Raw genomic sequence first — 15,676 nt, 5'->3', positions numbered from 1 at the left:
AGTGCCAGAACCTACTGAAACCAAAAAGATTGCATCAGGACAACCGAAAAGAATTTGTCCGATATTTTTAAAAAGCCAGGCCGCGATTTTCCCAAATGGGTGTTTAAAGTCATACTCCCACATTCGTATTCAGGCCCCTCAATAAGTAGCCTGATTGCTTGCTATGGGAGCTGCTGGGTGCTCAGCACGTTGAAAATCGAGTCACTTCTTTAGCTACCTAAGTATTCATATATTTTAAGGCCAGACGGAACAATTAGATCATCTAGACCTACCTGAATATGAATGTACGAGTTTATCATTGAGCACGGACTTTAGAATCCAGGCCTCAGTTGGTTTGCAGAGGCATAACGGAGAACAGAATTTACATCAGCATCTGGAACTCTGTAATGGAAGTCAGGGGTCACTGTCAAACAATCTAATCTAATGCAAGTCAACATAATCTATATGTGTTAGCATGTGATACAAATCACAAGTCATGTTGTTTTTGTGGTCCGTGATGTAGCCACAGTCCAGATGGAATCAACCAGTTCAAGGCTATTGTGTGTTCAGCTCCAAAACATGTTTTTTTTCTTTTCAGGAAAATACAAAATTTCTTCCACAGAAACAACAGGTTCATTTAGTGAACCCACCTCCAACACATATTCTCTGCTTCACTGATGTGTTGCAAATGTTGAACCAAGAATGTGAGAAAGGACCTGCGTCTTTTTGCAAGCCATACATCAAAAGAATGAAAAAATACTCTGAATCATAGAGAAGTGGACATCACCCAGATTGCACTGTGCCTTGGCGTGTTTTTTAACAAGCATCCCTTCTATTTAACATGTATGGAAAGTTCATGATGTGGAATGTTAAAGAGACCACTAATGCTAAAAGAAATTTAAAAATATTCCACATAGGGTCCAATTCTATGATGGGCTCCCCCTAATCTCAGTGACAGTTGAAGGCGGTCAGCATCAACGAGGAGGTGCTTGGCACTGTACAGGATTGAGCCATAAGACTACACTAAACTTCACATGGTCTTAATAGTTTCGCTTTGCCAATTTTCTGAATGATGTCAAATGCATGCATATATACATCCAAGCCCTCTCTCTCTTACTTGCTCGTGTAGGGGGCAGATGGTTTAGTAGTTTACATTTCTTGCTTGAGCTATCTAGACTTCCTGGAATGACAGGTTCAAACCCCAGATGGGTTAGCTCAGAGTGCTGACCTTCTGAGACCTGGAGTACCCTGATGATTACTACAGGGAGGTCTGTCAGATGTGACTTAACAACCTAAGTGTTTCTTGCTCTGGTTTAACACTGAAGGGCCTCTATGGGACTTTTGTAAGAACATGATGGCTTACCTTATATCCTTAGCTAAAATTCCCCCTTTCTCACTGGTATATTATGTATTAGAGATGGTTGGTTGCTGCACTCCACCCTACAGGTGGCTGCATTCCTGTGGTTTATGTATATAAGGTCCCATCATGTAAGCGCTCAGAGATCTTCCATTGACAACAATGGTAGGCCCAAACTCGGAGGGCTTGCAGGATCAGTACTACCATCAAACACTTTGAGTGCCAGGCAGGATGAAAGGTTTGTAAATTATTATTACAGTGCTGAATTTGTAGCTTCACAATTGTTTCCAGGGCTGCAGATTTTGATGTCTTAAGCACAGGATTATGAGAGTTGCCTGCAAAACAGTCATGGCCAAAGACAACATTGTTTGCAATCAAAGGAACTCTTCATGCAAAATTTGGCATAAGGTATTTCACAAATTCACCCAGTTCTGGATTAGGGGCCAGATTCACCACCATTATCAATGGGTGCAACTCCATTTGGCCTCAGTGGAATTAGGCCCACGTGTGCATGGGGCAAATTTGGTCCTGTGACTGCACTGTAGGATGAAACCTGTGTTGTGGGGAGAGAGATGTCACTGTTACAAGGGTGTGGGATGGTAGCAGAAGGGAAATAGAGAAGTATTGGTCAAGCAAATTCTTTATACCGCCAGCAATTTATTTTTGCTTTAAAGTCTCCTCCAGTGTGAAAGTTCTTCTTTGAAATGACCTCCGTATTCTCAGAGCTTAGGATAGGTGTGAGATATTGTAAATGGGTTGTAGCTTCAATGGCTAACAGGAAATGGATCCTGCAGTAATGAGAGCACTGTGGTGTGCTTGCCGAATGACTCCGGCCTCAGAATGAGGACAAAGATCCTACTTCAGAGGAGTCCATCCCTATGCTGCTAAAGCACAAAGCATGTGCTTCATTTCAGGGGCTTTCTTCAGTCTCATTGATATCAAAGTGTTTCAGGACTTTGCTGAGCAGGGACAGATTTAAATACGTGCTTAAGTGCTTTGCTGAAAAGAGACCTAATGGGGAATACGTAACAAGCACATCCCCAGTGTTAGGGGGCTTTTTCCTTCACCCACTTACTTCCCTGGTCCTTCTCACATGAACAGAGAGCAACAATACCCGAAGTCCAAAGGTGCAAACAATTTGATGTTTATTGGGGTGAACTTCCAGCAAGCATGATTCCAGTTTCCTTCCTTAGTGTCCCCCTTTCCAACGCAGAGCCTTACCTATGTCCCTGTTCCCATTCTCCCCCTTAGCAAAACATGATTCCAATTTCCCCACCCCCATTCCCTGTTCCCATTTCCCCCCCTTACTTCCTGATTGACTGCAGACTATATAGTAAAACTTGAGTTCTGCTTAGCTATACCTTAACCAATCATTTTCCTGAAATTTAACTAACCAATCCTAACATATTGTAACATGATTAGCTAACCAATTATATCCCACCACCTTAATTAGTTTACACCCAGCAAAATTAATTATACAGCAGACAGAAACAATCACAGAACCAGACAGAGACCATGCAAATAAACAACAGCAAAGTGGGAATTATAATGACAAAACAATACAGAAGTGAGGATTTCACATCCCAGCTATTGATAAGTGAGTTCTTGCCAGACAGGATGCTATCAAACTAAGTTTCCTTTTACATCTTCTAGGCTCTTCCCTTTCTCTGGAGGTGATAGGCAGTATCAGGACAGGATTGTAGTCCTAGCAGCCCAATAGCACCTGATTTCAATGTGACTAGTTTGAAATGTGAGGATGTGACTGGTCGCTTCCCAGCTTAGGGCTGCCTCTGCTGCTTAGCCTAAAAACAGGGCCTCAGTCTGTCACAGTAAGAGAAGGCCCTTACACCGGCAGACAGTGATTTTGATTCTTTTTTTTATACCTCTATAACTAGCTAAGTGATAAAAATACACCTAAATTCTTAGAGTATAGGCCTTTACAGACAGGCCTGACAATCTATATCCTAACACCCAGCACAAGGATGTGCGATAAGACTGCAGTCAAGATTCTCAGCCCTGCCTAAGTTCCCTAAAGCTGTCTCAAACGGGCAGCTGAGCACTTGCCCTATGCAAGAGCAGTGCCAAGGTGTGGCCCTAGTGAAAGCATCAACCCTGCCCTGTGGTGCTAAATTTTTGACACTGAACGGCTGTCAATAACCACATCCACCTCGAGATGTGCCCCTCGCCAGTTCCCCCGCAGCCTCTCTGCAAGGTGGATTGTGTAATACGGGTTTTCTGTCCACTGGGAATGGGACTTTATAGCAGATCCCGATGCCCTCATCAATCTGAGTGTGCAAGAGCAGCTGCATGTGCCTGGTTAAGCATGGGATCAAAATGCTTTTTCACTGATTAATGGTCCAGGACCTTTGGGAAGGTGGAGTGGAGGGAACAATTCTGATTTGCACTACATGGCTGTGCAAGGGAGAAAGGGGTCGTGAGAACTCCCTTTGGCCTGCACATGGGCTGATTGCAGTCTGGGTCCAAATGCATAAGCGCAAGCAGTATTACACTCTCCCTCCTTTTCTGGAGCAGGTGGCCTCGAATGCTCAGAGCCTTGGTTCTACCGCTCCAACTTGCTGGCCACAGTAGCAGAGCCAGCACATGAAGGGTGGCAAAGGAGGGAATTGTGACTCAGAGGGGTATCCTTTGTGTTCCCCAGTGCTACCTGCGTATGCCTAAAGTGCAGATTTAGCCTATATCTGTAAAATGCTTTGAGATCCTCCAAAGGCGCTACATCACATATGATAAATGTAAGCCTTATAACTGTGATTGCTGACATTTCCCTACATAGAATTGACTTGCAGAATTAGTAATTGCTCAACAATTCTGGAGTTTATACACTGTAAAATTCACATTTCATTTCTGTGAACTACGAAAACTGTTGTGCCATGATTTTTTCATGACTCTGTCATGTGCTAGCCATCACAGCTTAGAGTAGGCTTGTTACATTGCCCCAAGGAAGATACATTTATGCAACAGCTGCATTTTAGAAAGGTAAGTTTGTCAAGAAAAATAAACCCCATGTTTAACAGTCACACAGTCTCTTAAGGATTGACATAAGCTAACGGGTTATCTAAACAAAATTATCTGACATCTGTCTGGATAATCCAGTCTTCTTTCCCTAGATGGGGATTCGGAATTCAAAAACGTACAATAAAGTGTATTCAAAATCTAGGGGAATTTCCCTTAACCACTTCCCATTCTATTGCTTAAAAGATTTTTCTTTGGGGCAAATTCTGATAATTTCTATGCAGCTTCTTTCAGTGTTATTTTACAACCCTTCCTTTTTAGAAGAAGTGATTGTTAATGTCTTCCATTTGTAGGATAATGTCTATAGTACTTTACAAATGAAAGCACTTTATTTTTGTACTATGATTTTCTTCCTAATACAGTAACTCCTCACTTAAAGTCGTCCCGGTTAACATTGTTTCGTTGTTATGTTGCTGATCAATTAGGGAACATGCTTGTTTAAAGTTGCACAATGCTCCCTTTTAACGTCATTTGGCAGCCGCCTGCTTTGTCCACTGCTTACAGAAAGAGCAGCCGGTTGGAGCTAGCTGGTGGGGCTTGGAACCAGGGTGGACTGGCAGCCCCCCTATCAGCTCCCCACCCAGCAGGCTATTAATTGCAGGGCAATTCAGCTGTCCCTGCCCCCCACTGCCATGTGCTGCTCCTGCCCTCTGCCTTGGAGCTGCTCCCCGGAGCCTCCTGCTTTCTTGCAGAGTGAGGATGAAGAGGGATACTAATGTCAGGGTGGCCCCCCTTCCTTCACTCCTGTACCCCCATCTTCTGTACCGTATCTCCCCTGGGGGGCGGGGAGGGGACACGACTCTACAGGGCTCAGGACGGAGGGTGCTTGCTGGCAGCAGCTGCTGTCTCAATTTGATAATCTACTTAAAAAGGCAATGTACTTAGCTTGGGGTCAGCATACTTAAAGGGGCAATGCGCGTCTCTGTCTCTCTCTGCCATGCTGTCTCCCCTCCCTCCATTCGTGCTGCCTTAGAATCATAGACTATCAGGGTTGGAAGGGACCTCAGGAGGTCATGTAGTCCAACCCCCTGCTCAAAAGCAGGACCCATCCCCAATTAAATCATCCCAGCCAGGGCTTTGTCAATCCTGACCTTAAAAACCTCTAAGGAAGGAGATTCCACCACCTCCCTAGGCAACGCATTGTAGAGTGTCAGGCTACATTAACATGTTCACCTTTGAGGGCTAGTTCATCCCACCCTCTGACTTCACCACCTCAACCAAGCTTCACAATCATCACTGCTGTGTACAGTATTAGATTGTTTAAAACTTACACTGTTTTATAATAACTACAGTGTTAAGCGAGGCGTTACTGTTTACAGTTTATATCTCAAAAGTGTGAAAGAACGCAAAAGCATGCATGCTTACTGTGCACATCTATATCTTTCACTGTTAATTGTTAATAAAATCTGTTTGCATATAGCTCAAAGGAGACTGGCGTGTGTTGTCTTGGAACGTTCAGCATCATAAAAGTAAACTAGTGTCAGGAAAGCACTGGTCCCATGTTTGTAACTCAAGGAAAGATGGGTGTTATTTAAAGATGACAGCTGTCAGGGCTACTAGGTGAACTGTGCCTTAGACCCCTTTTAGTCCCTCTTGAGTGTGCCCCATAGGTGACAGACTTGGCTCCCTGTATCTCTCTCTGGGTGGAACCACACTGTCCAATCACTCTCAGACTGGATCTCTGGGCTGCAGCCCCTCTGGTTCCCAACCCTGTTAATGAACCAGGCCCAACTCAGTTTTGGCCCCTGTAAGAGTTTCCCTTCAGGAGTCCGCTACAACATCCATTTGCAGTGACAATGAAACAGCATAATCAAACCAAAGCATTATTTATTCATTCCTCAAAGGTACAAAGCATTTAGGAAATTGGGTCAATTCAAGAAAAGGCTTAGACACAGATTTCCTTTCCTAAGCTTAGCCTCTCTCTATCCATAGCTCAGGGAGGTCCAGTTTATTCCCATCTCTGAGCTGGGAGAGCCAGCCTCTCCTGCTCACAACATGCTCCCCGTGTTTCAAGGAAGGTGTCAGCTTTCATTTACTGATACCTCACCTTCCTCTCCTCCTCCTCAAGGCCAGCATTTTGTAGATTTAGGGTCCTTTGATCCCAAACTCAGCCTTGGAAAGCGCAGATCACACCAGCCTGGATGGAGCTGGATGGGGGATATTGCCCAGTAAACTGTTCTTCCGTTGTTTCCTCCAGGACACCCATCTGTGTCATTGTTTCCTTTTCAGTGGGCTTCTCACTCAACAGTCTCCTGTGATTTAACTCCTGGCATTCAGGCAGGTGAGTATGAAACATAACCTGAAGGGCATAGACACCTTATCAAAAATACTACATATAACGCCCTCATTCTCCACCACTGTGTCTAACGTTCCTGGTCCACAATACTGAAATATACAGTGCAGGGGAGTCTGGATCCAGGGTTTTGACCCAGGGCCCTTTCTAGGGGTTTGATGGAAGGCTTGAGTCCTATTCCTCATGCTGCATAGGTAGGATCCTAGTAGGTAGGGATGGGAAACACACAGAGATCTTTGAATCGGTCTCTCTACGAAGACAGGCTATAAATCCAGCTCCGCAGAGTGATGTAAGCTGATGAGATAACTCAGCAGTTTGCAGCAGGGTCTACCTTAAGCCAGACAAATATAACCAAGAAACCCCTTCCAAGCCTGAGATTAATCCATACTGGGAGGACCTGTGCGTGGACCCTGCTGTCCCACAGCCATTTTGCCTCTCCCTCTCACAGCAGCCTGATCCTAAGCAAGGGGATGGCAGCCAGAGTTAACCCTTTGTTTACTGGAGACTTTGTATCACTCCTGTACCCTCTGACAAAGGCATATTAAATTGAGACCACGTTGGAGCCTTTCCAGTGTGGGTGGTTAATGACTGATGCTAGTGTACATAACAACAGGTATAGCGCGTGGCTCGTAAGAACCACCCTGCCCCAGAATTGTTTGGGCTGATACCATAATGCTTGCCTGGCGGATTGGGGGAGGGGCATCTGAGTTTGCACAGAGCAGCTTCCTCTAGAGATGGGCTGTAAAGGAAGCTTTCAGCTCTGGAATAGGGTTAAAATGAGGTTGCGGGTCCTGAATCAGGGCTGCAGTTCAGATCCAACAGCACAGCTAGCTCAAAAGATTCTGCCCCCTCCAAAATAAACTGGACAATCGGATCCTTCTGAGTCTTGGATCTGAGCTGGACTCAGAACCACAGGAGAAGGAATGGATCCCGGCGCTCTAGGGCAATATTAATACTTCATAATAAAGGGGTTTGGATGCAGGATTCTAGTGGTTTCAGGTTAGGGTGCCCAGATAGCAAGTATGAAAAATCAGGAAAGAGTGTAAGGGGTAATAGGCGCCTATATAACAAAAAGCCGCAAATATTGGGACTGTCCCTATAAAATCAGGACATCTGGTCACCCTATTCCAGGTCAGTTCTGACAAAAACAGAAAACTATGCAAGAGGCAGCGGTTAGGGTCTCAGCCTGTTAATATCTCTTCACTATATATTGCAGTGCAGAAATATATGGCAGTGAAAGCCAGATGGATGAGCATCTCAGGGAGCATCTGGAACAAGCCTAGGATCTCAGACACATGACCTGAATATTTCAGCTGTGGCTTTCTACTGCCACCTTGTGGGAAAATGAAAGTAGAGAACAGGGAAGACAATCAAAAATGCTGAACATTGCTTAGGTTTTGAAATGGGAGCTTAGCTCTTTTGAACACGTCCCAGTGGTGGGTGCTGAGCACTTGAAAATCTGGCCCCTGAACGGATTGATGGAACAGACTTGTGCTTCTGTGAGCCGGTAGATGCAGAAATAGCTACTGTGAGAAAACAGCAAAGGCTGTAACTAAGGCCTGGTCTACAAAGTAAGGCCTGGTCTACAAAGTAAGGCCTGGTCTACAAAGCACTACAAGGTTAGGTTGATGCAAGGTACCTCACATCGACCTATTTATGTATGTGTGACCTCCCTTTGGAGCGCAGGAAGCGAAGCTCCCCAGAAGTGAGGAGGATACCAGCCCCGCCCGTGCTCCACCCCGAGGCCCCCCCTCCTGCTCGGCATCTTCCCCCGAGGCACCCTCCACCCACCACTCGCTCCTCTCCACCTCAGGGGAAGAGGCGGAGCGGCGGCAGTGGGGGGTCTCAGGGGAGGAGATGGAGCCATGGTCCAGGGGATGGGGCTATGGTCCAGGTACTGGTGCCCCCCTACTTCTAGGGAGCTTCTGGCACTCGCGTGTAAGCCTCTCCAAACAGAAGACTCACACGCTGCCTATGCAGACCACCATGAGTGTCTCGGAGGCACCTGAGACAGAAATGCCTGGATGAACAACAAGGAGCAGGAAGAGGAGGGAGAACAGGTGTTGTGCAGCTTTCAAAGGTGAGCTTGGGAACTTACATTCATAACATAACAAACCAATGGACTTCACAGAGACACTGGTTTTCTGGCTCATTACAACAATTTAACACATCACACTGCCTGCTACCTATATTTACCAACTTCAAACCCTTTATGCATAACAATCTGTCCCCAGTTGCCCACTTTGTTTCAGTTGACCACCTCCAACATGTAATACCCTTTCTGCTTAACAATCTGTCTCTACTTCCATTTAGAAGAGACACTCTGCTTCCTTCCCCAGACCTGAAGAAGAGCTCTGTGTAGTTCCAAAGCTTGTACCTTCCACCAGCAGATGTTGGTCCAGTAAAAGATATTACCTCACCTACCTTGTCGCTCTCATAGAAAACTAGCCCTTTCTGTTAATATACTCCATGATAAGGTGGGCTGGTGCCAAAAGGTGTGTGCCAGCTGTCACCGCAATGCTGTATGAGAATTCCATTGCTGCAAATCCATCCACTATTACTTGCCCATTGCCAAGAGTCACAGTTTTCCATAGAAGAAGACAATTAATGGCCCTGTATTTGCATGACAACAGCCCCCAATATGGCTCTTCCTTCCAACTCCAAAATGATTTCCCACTAACCAGAAGCAATCTGGCATTGTAAGCTTCTAGAGTGCAGTCACCACGCACTTCTCCCATCAATGCAGATCTCATTCTGGTGTCCCTGCGCTGGAGGGTTGGAGCAAGCTCAACACACAGGTCCAGGAATGAGGCCTTTCGCATCTGAAATGTCTGCAGCCACTGCTCGTCATCCCAAACCTGCATTGCGATGCAAGGCTACCAGTCAGTGCTCACTTCTCAGGCCCAGAAGCAGCGCTCAACCAGCTGCAACTGTTCCGTGAACACCACTAACAACCTTGAGTTGTTTTTCCACTATGCCTCTCAGCAAACTGTCCTCGAAGATATCCTCATGGCCCTAGTTGTTGCAGTTCTTCTTGAGGGTCTGCAAATACAGGAGAATCATGTGTCCTGTGTTTGCAACATTCATGAGAACAGTGCATACCTCTGCATACGCCATGCTTCTGCCAGATGTGACAGAGACTGAAAAGCACCATGCGGGTTTATGGGTGTTTTTAAAAAATGGCATGACAGTTATGGGATATGGATGGTTTTATGGGATGGACAAAGTTACATACTGGGAACTTGACTCCTAGCTCTCAGAGATCCCAGGGCGAGTCATTACTGTCCCATAAAACACTGTGAAAGTGTCCCAAAAGGTATTGCACCCGAAGCTGGTGTGTGGCCCACTGAGATACCTCGGTGTGGTGCACCATGCTTTAAATTGACACCTGGTGAGTATGTGGTTCCAACTGAAGCCACCAAGTATGCATGTGCCCAAGTGGCAGCTATATTCCCATATAACTTGTGTCAGCCTTGATTTGTAGTGTAGCCATGACCTAAGACCAAGTAGGTGCTAAATCAGGTTACAGCTGGGATCCTATCTCTCTGAGCCACATGTAATATCCTGTCTGATCAGCAGCTGTATGTGAGATATCAGGAAGTGACTGATCACGTAGACTTTGTCCACAGTAGAACTTTCTACATAGCTTATCTCCTTCAGCTGCTTTAAAAGTTATCATAGGTCACACCTGCATTATTAAGGCTGATAGTGTAACAGCAAGAACTCATTTTTCCCATCACCATTTCAATTAAACAAGATTTAGCAACATTACTGAAGAGTGTCTTCCCACAACTCGGTGAACTATTGGTCTGAAGCAGTAGTTCTCTGTCTCACTTCCCTGTGTGTTAATTTTTGCCTTAGCCTTCCTAAACTTCAGGGGATCAGATCCTTGTTAGGGGCTTTCTCTTCACCCCTCCCCTGGTTCTTGTCACGCAGACAGAGATCAGAAGCCTGGAACTGCAAAGTGCAGGCAATGTGATGTTTACTGGGTTAGTTTCAAGCAAGCCTATCCATAGCTCTGATGCCACAGAGTCTTTATCGGGGTCCCCGTTCCCACCTCCTCCTTCTTAGCAGGCATAACTATACCTGTAATGCATGCCCCGGTCCCACCCCTAACCATTTATGGTCATGCTCCATTTTGGAGGCTCGCGAGTCTGGATCCTTTGGTACCACCTCTTTTGTATCCCACGGGAGGGATAATGAGTGAGATTGTGCTTTGGTCAGGGACTGGCCTTTCTTTGGCTTTTGGTGTTTCTTATGCCTTCCCCCACATCCTCCTCACCCCTCCCGACTGGTTGCTTGACCTTATCGTGGGAGAGGAGTTGAGGCAGGACCGTCCTTCAGGTATACTCTCGTCTATTAAACTCCCACTCTACCCAGCAACACTTTAGCTCTAGTCCTTCTCTTTTCTGATTATACTAACAAACCCATCTGCTTGGCCAGAAGCAACACACAGTGTCTTTGTTCTTTGCTCACACATATTAGTAAGGATGTAAGAGTATAAAAAAAAAATCAAACCCAAAATTCTATCTCAGGCTAACCACCAGGACTGCATACTATCGGGGGGGTCTCTGTATTTGGCTTACACAGCAAAAATTTCCCACCACAGCTATCACTGCATTGGTGCTAGCAACAGTGGGAGCACCCACGTAAACAAGTCTCCAGGCAGCCACCGGCATCGTAAGCCTCAGAGCAGGTCTACATGACATACTGGTTAAAAAGCTTACCTATAAAAATGCTTCCCCCACTGCAGCAGAGCCATTGATAGCAACGGGGGGAACTTTTGACTTTACCGTGACTTGTATCAGTGTGGAAGAAACAGTTAAAAGGAATGAAAACAGAGGCCAAATCACCTTGGTTATAGGCTCCTCATTAGGTTTCCAGGCCCTTTCTCAAGGGAGTGTCCATGGATATATTCATTAACATAAGGGTACCAGAATAAAGCAGGTTAATGTCATGAAATGCCCTTGCTCTTAGCCAAATGGTTATTAGTTCATGCACATTGCTCCGCACTAAACATTTCACTTTGGAGCTCTGAATGTTGATGGTAACAAGTGCCTCCCAGTTCAGCAGCTGAATCAAAAGGCAGAGTTCACAGCACAGGTCCTGATCCTCAAGTGGGGCTGAGCTGCTCTTGATGTAGGACCTGAAGAGGGGTGGCAAAGGTGGCTGAATGCCACTTTTGTCCTCCCCATGAGCTCTTCAGATATCAGGGGATAATTTGGCCCCCAGTATAAATTAGAGCACTGTGACAGAATGTACCCCTGGATCCTCACCCTACACACTATTATAATAATCTTTGTACAAAGTATGCCTTGTAAAGTATAATTGGAAAACACATAATTTGCTGGTACTGTCCTGGCAAAATGTGTGTGGCAACATTATATGTGAAGTTATAACATGCCAATGTCTGGTGTTAGTAACACACATTCCAAACCCCACAGCCCTGTCCAAACAGAGGCTGGCAAACAGGTCTGTCCTAAACAAAGGAATGTGCGCTCTGCTTATTGGCATTTAATCACTAGACAGAGTCATCAAGCATGAAGGGAAACAAACAAAAGCCAAACAGGTGAGAAAAATCCAGCAGGAAACGTCCTTTCACATAGATTCCTAGTGCCCAGCTGGAAATGTCTTTCCAAGAGAGGGAAAGAAACTATAAAAAAGCAGGACAAGCACCCCAGGTATCCCTCTCCCCCACATCACGCCCATCGCATTCACTGCTCATGATGTGGCAAAGGAAGCATTCATTGGACTTTAGGGGTTGGGTCCTAACCTAGAGGGTTTGGTTAGTAAGACTGCTCAAAGCATGTGGGGAGAACCTTTGCTTGACTCTAATATACGGTAGAACCTAGTTTATCTGAGCCTTCATTATCCAGCTCTCCCTATTAACCGAACCAGGCAGCCGGGCTCAGACTGACAGCCTGAGCCCCACCCATTCTCCTGATTATCCACATTTTTGATGATCCAATCTGGCCCTGGTCCCAGTTTGATCAGATAAATGGATCAGCTCCACTGTAGTTTAAGTTAGGTATTAGTAAATGTCTTGTCCTTTTTTTTCTTGTAATCATTTCTGACTTAGGCCTCATTCCTTGTACTCATTTAAAATCTCTTCATGGTTAATAAACTTGTTTTACTGTTTTATCTAATCCAGTGTATTTAAATTGAAGCATCTCAATAGTTATTTGAGATAAAATGGCATATTATTCCCTTTAAAGAATAACGGACTCAAAATATTTTGTACTGTCCAGGAGAGAGCTGGGCATTGCAGGACATACATTTCTTTGGGGGGGGGGGATCTAGGACTGGGTTTGTGTTGGGGTCACCCTGCAGTATAACCCAGGCTGGTGAGAACCTGGTGAGAACAGAGTGTAACCTGTGTGTGGCTGGCAGGTTGCCATTACCCACAGAACTCTGGGAGTGGCTGGCATGCTGGAAGGCTGTTTGTGAGCAGCCCAGGTGGGAGCTACTTCAGCAAGGCACTGTAAAGCACCCAACGTTGCAGGGCAGGAGTGACACAGCTGCTCATTAAGCTGGATCGTACCTTGGTATGTCACAAGCATCCTTGGGGCTTGTTATCCAAATTTCTAGAAGGCTTTATGCTAACTATAAACCAAACTCCCAGTGTGTTTTGAACGCATGCCAGGCTTATAGTAAACTGTGCATGACCTCTGTTCCTGGTTTCTGTAGGAAACAAACAATTGGTGCAGGTACTAGAAATCATTGGGGAACTAGATAAGAGAAAGGAAAATAAAGGTCTGTAATAAGACAGTGAAATCTGGTATAAACATGAGCCAAAATGAGCTCATACCTTTGGAACAGTGAAAATGTAAGCTGCAAACCTGTTCCCAGATTAGGTCAAGTATTATCCCTTTCTGTATAGTGCTGATCTATTTGGCGTTAATAAACTGATTGAGCTGAGTCATCTGATGGCTTATTGATCTATAATTTAAATCAAACCCTCCACAGGCTGCTCTGACTCCATCTTGTAATGGCCCTCAAGGAACTGCTGGAACACAGTGCAGTCTGGCCAAGTTCCCACCCCAACATATCCCTCACTTGCTCCCTAGATGAGGAGCCTGGAAGAGGGTGGTGCAGTGCTGAATAAGTTAGAGCACCTCTGCATTGCCAGAGTGATTCCAAAGGGTATTGCAGGCCTGGAGTGTGACCTGACACATTTCACCTCCCCTCTTACGAAAATGGGACAGAATGCAAAGCATAGGGGAGCCTCACATTTCCTTCTATGGTTACCAGTCAAATTACACTTTGCCTACCAGAGAAAACAAGCAAGCAAGCCTGCCGCACTGCCTCCTTCCAACTCCAACCAGCGTAGTGGTCTCCGTCCAGTTCCCAATGGACACATGGCAATATCACAGAAGCCTCCACAATGACTGGGCGCGATTGTTGGCAGACTCAGCAGGGCTGATCATGCTGTACGGGAACTTAGGAGACCTGATTCTATTCCTGCCTTGGCCGCTGCTCTGCTGGGTGACCTTGGGCAAGTCACTTTCCCTCTCTGTGCCTCAGTTTCCCCATCTGTAAAATGGGGGCAATGATGGTGACCTTCCTTTGTAACACACATTGAGATCTACTGATTAAAAGAACTATATAACAACTAGGTATCAGTATTTGGAGACTGAACTACAGTCTCTTTCCTAGAGGTAGTCCCTGCAATCAGGGACTTTGTGGGGAAAACCAGTGTGACCCCCCCTCTCTGCTTTAGTCAGTTTCTGGCTCAGTAGAAGACTTTGGCCTCCAGCTCTGTCATGCCAGCACTAAATTTCTATGGACTGAGAACAAAATTCTCACGTTACTGCTCCTCAGCCCCGGACTGGCAGAGCAGTTCTCACCCCCTCCCTCGAAACACATTCCTTCCCCTAGTCTACAATGTTAATTTCTTTTCCTCTATCTATTGAACCCATTCCTAGCTGCTCAGCACCATAGGTTATTTTTTGTTTAGTCAACTCACCCTAAGTCAACCAATAAGGCACAGATCTGAAATTCCTCCTGTACATACAGTGAGGGAGCCATAAAATTCCATATGGTCCACAGGAGAGTTTCTGCCCTACAGCATGAATTTCATTTTAAAAAAGGATGTTCCGACAGGAATGCTGATGGCATGAAATTGACAACTTGATGTGCACTAGTCCCTGTTTACTGTTTCCCACTTAACCCATCATAGCGAAGTAACTGATTGTTATCTGCCAGTGCTAAGTTACAAGTCCATTTTTCATAGATTCATAGAGTTTTAAGGCCAGAAGGGGCCCACTGTGATCATCTAGTCTTACATCCTGTTTAACACAGCTCCCCGAAATTAATTCGTGTTTCAAGTCCAGTAGCTGTGGTTGAACCAGAGTATAACTTTAAAAAAAATCCAAACTTGATTTTAAAATGTTCAGTGATAGAGAATCCACCACAACCCTTGGTAGGTTGTTTCAATGGTTAATTTCCCTCACTATTAAAAATCTGCACTTATTTCTTGTCTTAATTTGTCTAGCTTTCAACTACTAGCCACTGGATCTTTGTCTGCTAGTTTGAAGAGCCCTCTATTGTCAATTTTTTCTTCCCATGTAGGTACTTACAGACTGTGGTCAAGTCACCCTTTAACTTTCTCTTTGATAAGCTAAATAAATTAAGCTTCTTGAGTCTATAACTGAGACAGGCTTTCCAACCCTTTAGTCATTCTCATGGTTCTTCTCTGAACCCTCTCCAATTTAATCAACATCCTTCTTGAATTGTGGCCAGCAGAACTCACAGTATTCCACTAGTAGTCTCACCAGTGCCAAATACAGAAGTAAAATAACCTCTCCATTCCTACTAGTGATTCCCCTGTTTGTACATCCAATGATCACGGGGTTAGCCCTTTTGGTCACATCATCGTACTGGGAATTTTGTAAGTTATGGTACACATAACATCCTTGAAAGGATTAATTTTTGTAAGGCTGTGGCTCCCACCCATAGCTAGCAGCAGCATCATGCCCTCTGTGTGTAATCAGCCAATGACAGTGCTTTCCAATATG

At 45.2% G+C, this 15,676-nt stretch overlaps 1 protein-coding gene across 4 annotated transcripts in view; it reads left to right on the top strand.

The window, feature by feature from the left end:
* Positions 1 to 5,747, top strand: part of ADGRF5 (adhesion G protein-coupled receptor F5) — a 66,777-nt gene extending 61,030 nt beyond the window's left edge. For 3 of the 4 annotated variants that reach the window (XM_073335808.2, XM_073335806.2, XM_073335805.2), the window contains exon 20: positions 578 to 5,747. In XM_073335808.2, coding sequence (XP_073191909.2) covers positions 578 to 751 — 174 coding nt within the window. In that variant the 3' untranslated portion in view covers positions 752 to 5,747. The remainder of the gene's footprint in view (positions 1 to 577) is intronic. The other variant, XM_073335807.2, reaches the window with a different exon arrangement.
* The last annotated feature ends 9,929 nt before the right edge of the window (positions 5,748 to 15,676 follow it).

The sequence above is a fragment of the Lepidochelys kempii genome, chromosome 3 (assembly GCF_965140285.1).
Source record: "Lepidochelys kempii isolate rLepKem1 chromosome 3, rLepKem1.hap1, whole genome shotgun sequence".
Classification (NCBI taxonomy): Eukaryota; Metazoa; Chordata; order Testudines; family Cheloniidae; genus Lepidochelys; species Lepidochelys kempii.
The sequence above is the reverse complement of the archived record's forward strand: the minus strand, read 5'-3'. Positions and strand labels throughout refer to the sequence as shown.